We start from the raw sequence: 14,224 nt of genomic DNA on the forward strand, positions 1-14,224 counted from the left end.
CCTCTATGCAAGAGTGGTTGTTACTGGGTTAATGTGGAAAAAAATTTTCAAAGAATGGAAAGGGGAATACAACACAAAGCCATCCCTGGAAATGTAAGAGGATGCGGGCAAGGAGTAAGGAGCAGGTTCTTTGGATGGAGAGTGGTCGGTAAGTTGGTAACTATGCGTTAAATGAGTTTAACGCATAGTTTAACTATGCGTTAAAAAAATGCGTTACTCATAGTAACAGTGGGTACCTCCCATGATAAGTCTTTTGACTCAAAAGACTCAAAATTTGAGTCTTTTGAGTCAAATTTAACAGTGACGATATTGTATAGTTTTGCATCGAGTATTGTCGTGTGATAACTACGTGTTTTAACCATGTGATAACAACATGTTTTGTTGATATTTGTTCTGCATTGTTTTAACTCTGTTAAAGTGCTCTGAGACAAAATGCCAGTGAGAGTGAGATCATTATATAGGTCCGCAAAAAATTACACATAATATGAGCGGTATGGATTTTCAAAGAATTGTATGGTGCTCTGAGTGTAATATATATATATATATATATATATATATATATATATATATATATATATATATATATATATATATATATGTTTGGAGAGATTTTATATAAAGAGGTTTATATATACTTGCTTCTTTTATTTTATATAAGAGAAGTAAGCAAGTGTGGGTGTGCAGGAAATTTGACATGCTAGTGTAAGATTTGCTGCTGGGTTATAAGGTACATTATACATGACAATAATTACATTCTGGTTTAATCCCTTACTCAAGTACAGGCAAACAAGTTTTGTGTGTAAAGTACCTTCACGCAAACAACTTTTGTGTGTAAAGTGCCTGCCTCGAGATTCCATAATGCAAAATCACTATGTGAAGAGTCACTATTGAAGCTGTTTCAGCCTTTACTGAGGTCTCACCAGTGGGAACTACATGAAAACACTAAGGTTATCTTTAGAGAAGGCATATTTTCTATATACATGTAATACAATAGTAAATCGCCATACTATTAAATACTTCAGATCAGAGATAGTTGTAAAAAGTTTTAATGCTACATTATAACATTGTTTAGATAAAGGATTAAAAGAATGTTGGGATAAAGGATTCATTGCCAGTTTTGAGACCACCGTCCTACTGATCATACATACATCTGTACAAACAAAATCCTGTTTAATCTGTGCAAGGCATACAAATTTTCTAACAAGACTAGTCATGCTCTGATAAGAGAACAAATTAGAGAAACATTAATGGAAGATCATTAACATAATAATGAGCCAAGTAATGGATGAAATGTTGCAGATTCAACAAGCATTTAATATTTATCTTATAACAATATCCAACAAAGCCACTAAATAAGGGTACCAGAAAAATAATTCTAAGTTTATAAAACATTCAACAATCTTTCTTCTGATTTTTCTTCCGGTCATATCACATGCAACTGTGAATGAGGCAGCTAATCTCCTCAGTTGGTGAAAGAGAAAATGAAGATAGATCCCCTGAATTGCAGCCAATCAGTTGAGGACTTCTGTGAGAAAAGGATATTTGTAGAACTACAAGGCTAATAATTATGAAAACTTAAGAGACAACTGTGAGCCTATAGCATGGAAAAACAAGTTGGGTGGAATAGAGACAGATGCTGCTTGAGCACTGACTTGAGCACTAAACATACACATAACATGGTTACGTGTGTATGTTTAGTTATGAATACTCCACAGGTTTCACTATATAATAAGATAAGATTTGTTATCCAATAAGGTAAGACTACTATTATCCAATTCCATTTCTTTCAGTTTATTTAACTGCCACATGACAAGCTGTTAAATAAACTGAAAGAAATGGGATTAGATAACAGATTAGTGAGTTAGGCCAGTGACTGGCTGTAAGATAGGTATCAGAAAGTTGTATATGGGGTGCAGTCCTGAAGAAGGAGGTTTACTAGGAGTGTGCCACGGCAGTCTGTATTGGGCAATTGTTGTTCGATTTGCATATTAATGATATTGGAATGGGTTTAACTGGTGATATGCAGCTGTTTATAGATGCAAAATTGGGGAGAGCAATGCAGAGTCAAGCAGATGTATGGCTTTGCAGGAGATTGCATGAATGGGCAGGTAAATGGAACTGTCAGTTCAATGTTTCAAAGTGTAAGGTTTTGAAATTTGGTAAGCAATGATGGGATGCAATAAATACACTGGTTTAGGAAACTTTAAAGGAGGTACAAGAAATGAGAGATATGAATTGGTGGGGGGGCAAGGACCTGAAATTCAGTGGCCACATTGAACAAGTTGTGAAAACATCACACGGATAATGGCAATGATGCAGAGGGCCCTGACATGCAGAAATAAAGAGGTTATGATGCATTGTATAAGGCCTTGACCAGGCCTTGTATGGATTATTGTGCACAGATTTGGTCACCAGGTTTTCATGGCAATGAGAATATATTAGAAAGGATCTAGAGAAGGTTCACAAAGGTGGCCAGTAATCCTGAAATGGAGTACAAGAACCGATTGAGAGAATTAAATTGCAAAGCCCCATGAATAGGAGGAGTAGGAGAGTGGATATGATTGAGACATATAAGCTAGTCAGGGTTTGTTATCAGGTTGGCATGTGAAAGATTTTTTATAGAATAGGAGAGGAGGCTATCCCTGGAAACTCTATAAGGATGGTATGAGCAGAGGAGTGAGGAAAAGGTTCTTTATATGGAGAATGGTTGCTGAGTAGAAATCATTGCTTGGGTGTGTTGTGAATGTAGACACACTGAATCAGTTTAAGGCATAGTTAGATGAGCTTTGTATGCGGTAGCATGTATCTCCCACACTGAGACTCTGACTCCATGGAGGTCAGATCAGATGCTAATAATAATATGATATTTTCAGTCAGGCCATGATTAAATTTTAATACTACAAAAAATCTCTAAATTAAAATTCAGATGTGATTTTGAATGAGAGAAATGTCAGTCTGCTTCTACTATAGTCAAAAACATTTTAAAAGGAATCTTAAATAACAAAAACCAATCAGTAAAAACTTTTGCAAGAATAAAAAGCCACAACTACAAGAGCAGATAACATTGTTAATAGCATCAATTTGGATTATAAACAATAAAATCCATAAAATCCTTCATAAAAGCAAAGTGAAGGAGAGAAATACAAATAGCATACAATCAGTATGAGAAAAAAGCTTGCTGACTACATTGTGACAATATTATTGCTTAAATGCCAATTAGAAATGAAATTATTCTAAAAGGTGTTTTTATTATATGACACTTATAAAAAATTACCAAATATAAACAGACACAGCTGTATAACATTTCTCAAGATAAATGTAAACAGCACATATTTCGGGCAATATAATTGGTACCTTCTTCATATAGGATTTAATCTAACAATGCTGGCATGTCTTATTTCTGTGCAGTGCAGTGCAGTGATAATTTTCTCTACTGCCAAAATAATTAGTAGTCCAAATAATCAGAAATAGACATTAAACAATATTTATTTCCATTACTTTGCATCACTAAATGCCGTTAAGTAATGATGAAAAAACAGAAGCTAAAAACTAGCTGTTCAGAATCACAGTTGTTACAGTTTAGCACTGCTACAATAAAATCAAAGTAATCTGCATTACCAATTTCAATCCAGATCCAAGCTATAACAGAAATAATTATAGAACATTTGGTTTGGAATTATGATCAAACAAATGAAGCTATGAGGTCATTTTATCCGTTAAATGTGCGTATTCTGGTATCAGTTTACCTGTGGAATGGAAAAAAAAAAAAAACCATCTCACCTTAAGTTTCTCATTTTCTAAATGGAATTTGAACCCACGTCTTTCCAGCTGAGGGGAAAAGGATAGAATGAGATTGTCCTAATATTACAATGTCTAATCGAATCCAACTGCAATCTACATCTAAGCTTCTCTGAAGTTACCAGAACTCACTGATCCAGACAATGTCTGGAGATAACAGAAAACATTACAAAAAAAAAAAAAAAAAACAGTAAAATACATTTATAAGAATTTACATAAAGAAAAACAAATGCGATCTACTTTCAAGAAATGTTATTTTAAAAAAAAATCAAAAAAATCCTTTACAGTCAGTCTCTGAATTACTTTCATAAGCTTCCTATATTTATTCTAACATCTATAACGACTATACTTTCGCTTACCTCTCATTTTTCATTTTAGACAAATTATGGACTCTACAACCATGTTATAAAAAGGATAGAAAGAGATTGTCCTAATATTACAATGTCTAATTGAATCCAAGTACAATCTATACCTAAGCTTCTGTGAAGTTTCCCCAACTCACTGATCCAGAATTTGTCTAAAATGAATACTGATCACCGTGTAACACTAAAGGAAAAGATTTTGCTTACATCTCTTTTGATCTCAGAAAGTTCCACATTGAGTTTTTCTATTGTATCATTCATGGTAGTCAGTTTCATTCTGCAAATATCATAACCTTCTTCCTCCTCCTCATCATCCTCCTCAGGCTCATCTGCTTGCTGATGGACTGAATAAGAATAAATATTATTATCATCATTATTATGATGATGATTCAGGCCTCCATGGATATGATATTATTAAAATAAATATATTATTGTTATAAATATATATTATAAATTATACATAATATAAATATGTATTATAAATATAAATATATAAAAATATTATTATTATTATAAATACAGTCATCCCTCAACTTACGTCTGGGTTCCGTTCCAGCAGGCAGGACGTAAGTTGATGCATTAAATCAACAGAGTTATATGGGTTAGGGACCTAACAGTAATAAGTATACTGTCATTTTAATTTTTAAACCTTATTATAAAACTGTACTGTGTGTTACTGCCACTATAAAACAGGAGAACAATCACCCAAATCTTCCTCCACAATCACATCATCATTACTTTCCCTATTGGAAGGACCAGACTGCAGCTCTTCTGGGGTAGCCTTTGTTTTTTTGATGAAAATGTCCAATGTGCTTTGCTCATTACTCTTCATCTTTAAATCATAAATGTGTTCATAGCATGCAAAGGCATCATGTACTTTCGTTTTTATTATTAAGCAGCATTCAACATAGGGGTCCATGTCTTCAGCCATTTTGAGGACATCGCTAACTGCAGAGAACATTTCTGCAAGACCCTTCACTACAAATTGTTTAACTACCTCTTCCTGTTTCTCTTTTCCCTCTTCCTTTTCTCGTTTTTCCTCTGCAACAGTTGTTTCTCCAGTTCGACCAATTCTTCGTTGGTCTACTGTTCAGGGGAACTTTCTATGAGGGTTGAATTATGTCGTCATCATTCACTTCGAGATTCAGATTGTTTGCTAGGCCCACTATTACAAACTTCCAAAATGCACAAACCTTTCTAATATCTTTTTCCATATGCCACTTATATTGAGAGGCCACTTTACCCCAAGTCACAGCAATATTTTTAATAGCATGATAAATATTGAATGCTTTCCTGAATTGCATGAGAGTCTGGTCATTTCCTTCAGTAGCAGAAATATTTCTGCCACTAGTGCATGTGGAAAAGTTCTCCATAGATAATAAGCGTTAAAAATGGCAAAACCTCCCTGATCCATCAGTTGGACGAATGAAATAGTGTTTGGAGGAAGAAACATGACCTTGAACTTGGGGAAGATCACCGCTATAAGACGTATAGGACGGATGACCTGGAGCATTATCTAGAATAAAATTTTAAATTCTAGATTTTCTTTCACATAATAGCTTTTTATTTCACTCGCATAATAGTTGATTAAGGCATCCTCAATTTTTGAGTCATCCACAACTTCTTATTGCTCCCAAAATGAATTGGGAGTATGCTTCCTAATGTTTCTGAAGATTCATGGATTCTCACTGTGCCACATTACAAATGGTTTCAGTTTATATCCAGCCACATTACCCGAATGAGGTTATTGTAATATGAGCATAGAGAACCTAATAATCTCATATTGTAATATGAGCACAGAGAACCTGAACTATTGGTTCAGGTTCTCTGTGCTCATATTTTTTTGGTTCAGGTTCTCTATCCATGATGCAAGTAGCTTTTCCATATTACCAATGGGATCTTGTCATTGCTATCGTCATTTTTAATGGAAGCAGATCCTTTCACAGCCTCTACGATTTTATCCTTATTTTTCAAAGTGGTCGTCACTGTAGAATGAGACCATCCAAAGTTTCAAGATCAATTGCTCATCTCTTTTTCTGGGATTCTTCACTAGGTTTTTTGATTGTGTGTGTGTAGTGGCCATATTGCAAAAACATTGCAAAATAACTAACGATAAATACCCAAATAACCCATTTCTCAAACAGAAAATCAACATAGGAACTGTTGAAGACACGTGCCGACTGCCCAGGGAGGTTGCCACCGAAAGCGCTGTTGCCACTATGCATGCTTTACCTTACGCTCGCTTGCGTCTTGTTCGAAAGTATAACCGAAAATGTTATTTATTCCTTTATGGGATCATGGGCGTATCTTTGAAAGGACGTAACTCAAACGAACATAAGTCGAGGGATGACATAAATATATTATTGCTATTATATCAAAATCTCCATCTTCTTCTCCTGAGAAATATCATTGTCATTATTATGATCATCTGAAGATATAAAGACAGAACATTGTAGGCTAACTATTAGATTATAGTGATATAGTTTATTACTTAGCAATGTCATAAGCAATAACCCAACATTTTGATAGAACTTTAAAACAGTTCAACCTTTTGGAATAGCCACTAGGTTCCAAATGAGGAGTGATCAGAGCATGTCATTCATACTGAAAACTGGTAGTGTTGTGAGAAACTTACTCTTTAATTCATTAAAGAATTTTTATTAAATCATCAGTATATAGCGAGATCTATAATAACTATTTGCTTCTATTACAATACCATATATACCATAAAAAACATCAAGATATTGAAAATTTGCAATAACAAGTAGAAATGGATAACCAACTGTTTTAGATTTGTGTAGTCTCATATTATTTTTATCCTAAGACCCCATAGTAGTCAAAGACACATCTAGGAGGAGCCCTTTGTCATACACAGCTCATCAAAATCCCTTAAACACATTTAAATTCTCTGCAGACACTACACTTTCATGCAAGTCATTCCAATCATTCACAACTCTGCATGCAAAAAACCTGCTTCTCACTCCCTTGTTCACACCCTCCTTATACAGGTTCCAGGGATGACCTCTTGTTGTCCCCTGATCTCCCACCATTTTATAAAAAACCTTTTCAACATTGATCCTATAACAACTCCTTACCAATCTGTATGTCTCTATCATATCACCCCCTCTTCCTTCTATCCACTAGACTCTGTAAATTACATCTACTCAACCTTTCCTCATATTCAACATTCCAGAGATATCAGAAACTACCTTAGAGTCACATCTGGACCTTTTCCAACATCTCTTCATCCTTTTGAAAACCAGGTGACAAATCTGTACACAGTAGTCCATATGTGGCATAATCAAGGCCTTATACAATGGAACAAGAATCTCCTTACTTCTACAAGTCAGTGTCCTTCCCAGAATTTGTTCTGTTATCCTCACAATTCTGACCTAGGAATACATTTTAACGTTGCTTCTACTAGACAGTTTTGAATATCACCCAAGCAGCACTGATCACCTTACCAGCCAACTACTCATTTCATGCTACACCTGCAAGCTGTCTTCTGAGCTTCTCATAATCACCAGCCTTGTAGTTCCATATATACCCTTTTCTCACACAGTTCCTCACACTGCTAGCAACCACCCAGGTAATCACTTCATGGTTACTCTCACCAACTGGAGGGATATTTGACACCTCATTTATAATAATATCCTCTTTTGAGATGATCAAATCCAAGACCTCCAATCCTCATGTACGCTCTGTTACACACACATACTGCCTGAGTTAGTTGTCCCTCAAAAACTGAAGAAACCCATTTTATTTACTTCTGGTTGCCATCTCATCTCAATCTATATCGCCATAATTAAAATCACCCAAAATTATTACCATTTACTTATTTGCTTGGCTAATTTGATTATACATTTCCCAAGTGTATGATGATGATGTTGCAAGATAAATTAGTAATAAAATTAAAGAAATAATTATTTCAAGGGTTTTTCACATTGGCTAGTTCTTCTTGGTCAAAGGTTATTGACAATAGTAAGACATTGCTGACAGAATATGATATAGTTAGTGGGATATGTGAAGCGTGTAGTATTTGAATTCATTTTGTATCACGAGCATGTAAAAATTACTTATTGGGATGAGACCTAATGCAGAATTAGGAAATGGATCATTAAGAGAAGAATGGGAAAAATGTGTATGAAAGTTCAGCTATATTATGCAAATATGATAAAGATATGAAAGCATTTGGCAAAGTGGTGGAAATATAAGCTTTGGGTGTGGACCTTTTGAGTATATCTGGAGAGGGAAAAGAGAGAGAGTTCTATAACAAAGCCAAATAGACTGCATATCTAAGTATAAAAATACTGTAGGTGGTAATTGTTATGTCTATACACAAATGCCAAGAGCATCAAAAACAAAGGGGTTGAGTTCATTGCTTTATTGAATACGATGTGGCCTAAGATTGTTGACATTCGTGAAACTTAGCTATCAGAATACTATTTACAATATAATATGTACAATAACAGTTACAATCACTAAAAACACACGTAATAACTATTTAATTCATAAATATTTCATCCCAAGTATCTTGAGACATCATCAGTACAGTAGTTTAAACAATACTAGGAATAACATACAGTTAGGGCACATGATTACAATGGAATTTCAATATGCATGCAGTAACGTGTTATATAAGTAAATTAAATATAACTGAAAAAAAAATTGAAAAAAATTGAAAAAAATAAAATAAAATATATATATAAAGATTATTTTACACAATTTTGTATGACAATTTCCCATACTTTAGGCATAGTAAGAATATCGTTGCAGTTTAAATTTGGTCTGTGTAGTAGGGCTTCAGCACTTTTGTTATATAAGCGTTCATATTTATATAAAGATCTGTGTAAAAGTTTCGACTTCTCCCAATGGATCCTATGGTTTGGATTTTCAGCTCTGTATTGGGAGAGACCAGATTTCTGCAGTTTGAAAAGACGAATGTGGTCTTGATGTTCCAAGAGGCGTTTCAGAACAGACCTACCTGTCTGACCAAAGTAAGAAAATTTGCAGGAGTATGGGATCTCATAAACGCCAGGTAACATCAGAGGTGAGAGTTTGTCCTTAGGAGAAGGTAACAAGTTATAGATTTGGTTGATAGATTTGTAAGTAGTGGCAAAATTGTATTTCTTCATAATTTTTGAAAGACATTCGGAGATGTTTGACGTAAGGTATGGGAATCCTATGGACGTCTTCTTGTCTGGGTTGATGTGTGGGAAGGTGACTGGTGATTTTTTGAGTTAAGATTATATCCATTTAAAAAAAAAAAAACAGTTACAATGATGGTAACTGTCTCATGTAGCAGTGAGTTGGAGGCTATCTGGTGTGAAGTGGAGGTTAACAGAATGAAATGTATGGCTAATCATTATGGGTGATTTTAATTATCCAAACATTGATTGGGGTAGAAGAAAAATCTCATGGTAAGAATGAAGAGGAATTAATTGAACTGTTGCAAGACAACTTTCTCAAGCAGCATGTAAAAGAAGGAATTTGAGGTCAAAGAGTGTTAGATTTGTTCAGAGCATCGGAAGGGGTCTCTTTTAAGAATATGACTATTTTGCCACCAGTTGGTGACAGTGATCATGCAGGGTGTTCTTGGGAAGTATCTAATTATTGATGTTCCCACTAGAACAGGTTACATGCTGAACTACAAAGCTGGAAATTATGATCAACTTAGGAGAATACTATCTTTGGTCCCGTGGTATCAGTTACTAAATGGAAAAAATATCAGCAATGCATGGGTATCTTTAAAAAAGTGCATAATTGAGGCGGTATCTGAATGAATCCCTAGTGTTCAAAGAATAAATAGGTTGGGAGGGAAATGGATGTAAAAGAGAGGTTTTTCACTCAGAGCAGTGAGTGAATGGAATAGTTTGCCTTTAGGGATAGTGAGTACATCTGGTGTGAATGAATTTAAGGGGAGATATGATAGCTGGCTTGGGTGATTTATAGAATCCCTTGGTGAGTTCTTGACTCCCAGGAAGGCTCAGATCATCATCATCATACGTATCAAGGATTTAGGCCTAGTATGGCCTGTTCCGGCCTTAGAAGTCATCGTTGAATCGTTTAAGAGGACGTCCTGGTTTTCTTTTTCCTAATGGCTTGTACTTTAAGGCTTGTTTTGGTAATCTTTCTGTTTTCATTCTTTGAACGTGTTCCATCCATCTATGTTTATATTTTTTAATTTTTTCAATTACTGGTCCTGCAAGACAACTTAAACAGACTGGCAGTTCAACATTGTGAAGTGTAAAGTCATGCACTTTGGAATTATGAGGCAAGGGATTTGATAGGTGGAAAAGAGGGACATGATGGAAATATATAAGGTATTAAATGGGTTTTATAGGACCGACACTGAAAACTTTTTTTTCAGTACATGACATAAAGGAAGAGAACAAATGGCCATTCCTGGTAACTGTGTAAGAGTTTATCAAGAGTGTTGGACTAGAATTTTTGCTTAGAGGATGGTGAAAGCAGAATGGGTTGCCAGAGGTCTCAGATAATAATAATAATAATTTTCAGGAAGATAGAGAGAAAAGAATGGGAGGAGGAGTATTGTTCATGATATCTGATGACCTGCAACCAAAGAGAAAGAGTAGGGGGGTTCAACTGGAAATCAGTGAAAAATGCAGTCAATGCCACTGGATGTGAAATAGAGACCAGCAGGACAAAATATACAGTTTGTTGCTACTACAGAGTAGAGAATGTAAAGATGATAGATAGTGTGCATCTGCAAATACGTGGAAGTTGAGTAATTATTGTTTCCTGGTTGAGATGCTTCAGTTTTTGTTGGCATACGCTTTGAAAAGAGATCAGTTCCATTGACGTTGAATATTTGACGATTGTCATAATCACCCTCATGAATTATCCTTTGCAATTCTTCAGGAAACTTGGCCACAGAATCTTTATCAGCACTAACAGATTCCCCAGTTATTCTTACGTTATGCAGTCCAGCTCGATTTTTAAAACTGTCAAACCTTCCTAAACTTGCAGTAAAGCTTTCACATTCCTCTTGAAATGTGGTCTCTTTCAATTATGTAAAAATGTTGAGAGCTGTTGACTGAATATTCCTTGTACTAAGAGGTATTCTTTTTTGGTTACAATCCTCAATTCAGAGTGATAGAAGACGTTCCATCTCGATCATTACTTGGCTTGTATTTCGGATGATCTGCATGCTTAAAGGAGTAGCAACTTTTCCTTGTTCTTTGTACTCTTTGCTCTTATTTAATATAGTCCGAACTGTAGACTTGCTATATCCTAGGTCTCGCGCAATCATTGTATTACTAACGCCACTTTCCTGTCTCTTAATGACTTCTAGCTTTTCCTCTAACGTAATTACTTTTCTTCTCCTTTTGTTACTGCCGCTTTCTTTATCAGTCTTTTTCTTTTCCATATCAGGGGTTGAACATAATAAAGTCTTATATGTATGTAAATTAAAGCAAAATGAAGGAAAAGTGATTGAGCAAGAGAACAGAGTTCGCACAGACGCTTGTAATGATACCTTTCAACCGAGTGCCGCCGGCCATCGCCTGCAACATTGACAAGTGCTGCCGCTAGCTGCAGATTAGCGACAAAAAATTTCCCGTAACGTACAATTTCACATATCATAAAAAAAATCGCATTAACTGATTAATTACTCGCTTAACGGGGAAATAGTATCATTTCACTCATTCGCTAACTGATTATCGCGCATATCGAATTCGCGTTAAGCGAAGTTTTCCTGTATATTTATATGGAACTACAGGCCTGGTATGTATGATAAACACAGGAGATTGACTGGAATAAATGATATGGCGTGAGAAACTGCAAGTGTTAAATGTTGATAATGCATTGGAGGTGGTAAAGGAGTGTTTATTATTATTATTATTATTATTATTATTATTATTATTATTATTATTATTATTATTATTATTGGACCTCCAGGGAGTCCAAAGACTCATCGAGGGAGGACACCTACTCTACAGCTCTCTGTCTCCACAAGCCACCAACTATTTACTCCAGTCAATCTCCTGTGTTTATGTTTGTGATTGACTAGGTATGCAGTCAATCACAAACATCCATGCTCACGGCGGGATTCGAACCCGCAGCATTTTGGCTGGAGAGTGAATACACTATCCTCTCGGCTAACTAGGCCGGCTGTTTGAGGGAAGTAATAGACTGCATACCTAGTCAGGAAGATAAATCAAGTCAGAGTTAAATGGGTGAATAGCATCATTAAGCAGGAGCTACAAAAAAAAAGAAAAACTTGTGTGGGGAATTCGCAGAAAAGGGTAACCAACAGCAGTGGTACACCCAGAGGAGGGGCCAGGGGGCCCAGCTACCCCCAAAGAAAAAATGAAAAAAAAAAAAAAACACTCGAAAATTTTCAAAAAATCTTTTCCTAATTAAAATTATTATTTTTTTATTTATGTTGTGTCGTGTCTTCTATTTCTATACTACTTATGAATTAGCGATCATTGCAAATGTTCAGTTATAGGTCGTGTGCGAGCGTAGTGTGTATTCTCAAATCGTCTACTCAACTCGCCCCCTCCTCCCCAAAATTAAATCCTAAGTGCTGACCAGCAGCACAAAGCACAGGCCAGAAGGGTAACTAGTATGGTGAAGAAGGCAAAATCAGAGTATGAGAAGAAATTGGCACTGCAGGTCAAGTAACTATCGCAAAGAATCCTTTTGGTTTTTGATATGTGACAAGTAAAAGGAAGAATTACTGTGGAAGAACAGACTTTTACATATCATCAGCATTAATCAATGCTGATGATATGTAAAAAACTGAAACAGATGAAATAGTTGAATTATAAGTGAACTTTGATGAATTTTGCAAGGGCATATCTTCCAGATGGAGATATTGCAGTATCAAGGATATGTATGGAAAAAGTAGATGAAGTGAAGATTCATAGGAGATTATAGAGCTGAGACTTAAATTAAACAATGTTGTCAAAAGCACTGATAATTCCCTAAAGCTCCTTCTTATAACACTTGCCAATTCTCTAAGAAGGAGCTTTAGAGAATTGGCAGTGCGTTTGACAACATTGTTTAATTTAAGTCTCAGCTCTGGGTGAGTTCCAATGGAGTGAAAAGAGGGGAAACTAGTTCCATTCCATAAAGGAAGTTGCAAGACTGAGATAGCAAATTATAGACTGATCAGCATCTTATGAGTGGTGGTCAAGGTTTTAGAGAGTTGGTCAAGAGAAAAATCCAGGAATGGGATAGATGACCTACCCTTCTCAAAACATGGCTTTGTGAAGGGTAGGTCATGCTTTAGTAGCTCACCTTTTACAGTACACTGGCAGATTAGTTAGATTAAGGTAATGGGTATATGGATATACTGCTGGATTTAGTAAAAACATCTGGCAGGTACTACATGGAATTGTAAAATGCAGCAGACAGGGAGAGATATGAAGTTGGAGAGGAAGGTTGTTGAAGAGATATCAGACAGTAGTTTATTTAGGAGTAGAGTCCTGTAGAAGGTCTGCGACTATTAGCGTGTGTTTCACTTCAAAATGTATAATTTTACAATTTGCCACCTTAATGATATTGGAAATGATCTGAGAGGAACTATTCAGTTGTTTGCCAATGCTGTAAAATTGGGTAGAGTAAGAGTCATTAAAAATTGTAAAAATTTTGCAGGATGATTTAGACTGGAAGTATGGGAAAAGGAATACAGATATCAGTTTAATGTGGCAAATTGAAGGTTATGCATTTTGAAGCGAAAATATTACCAGCTATGTACCACCTTGATGGAATTGTACTCCAGGAAATTGATGAAGAATTATCACCTCCAGGGATGTGGAGGTGATAACATCTTGCAGATACAGCATGGAATGAGGTGATAACAGAGTATATGCATGATATTTGAAAAACGCTGCGGGAAATATTTCAATTTATGGAGGGTGGGGAAAGGACGAGAGGGAATTTTTGGAAGCTGAGAATGAAGGCCGCCAAGAAGGGTGTGAGGGATAGATTTTTCTCTCAGAGGGTGGTGCGTGATTGGAATGGATTGGCATTGGATGTTGTGAGTGCAAGCAGTGTGAACGAGTTCAAGAATGATAGCGGGAAATATTTCAATT

The 14,224-nt window shown here is 35.7% G+C and overlaps 1 protein-coding gene across 2 annotated transcripts in view; it reads right to left on the reverse strand.

Moving 5' to 3' along the window:
• The window catches only part of LOC150093698 (kielin/chordin-like protein), a 1,333,292-nt gene that overhangs the window by 1,064,672 nt on the left and 254,396 nt on the right, over positions 1 to 14,224 (reverse strand). For both annotated transcript variants that reach the window (XM_090412628.1, XM_090412627.1), the window contains exon 4: positions 4,368 to 4,504. In XM_090412628.1, the coding sequence (XP_090268754.1) occupies positions 4,368 to 4,504 (137 nt within the window). The remainder of the gene's footprint in view (positions 1 to 4,367; positions 4,505 to 14,224) is intronic.

Source organism: Typopeltis vanoorti, chromosome 23 (assembly GCF_054136105.1).
Source record: "Typopeltis vanoorti isolate ZY-2024b chromosome 23, IOZ_Tvanoo_1.0, whole genome shotgun sequence".
Lineage (NCBI taxonomy): Eukaryota > Metazoa > Arthropoda > Arachnida > Uropygi > Thelyphonidae > Typopeltis > Typopeltis vanoorti.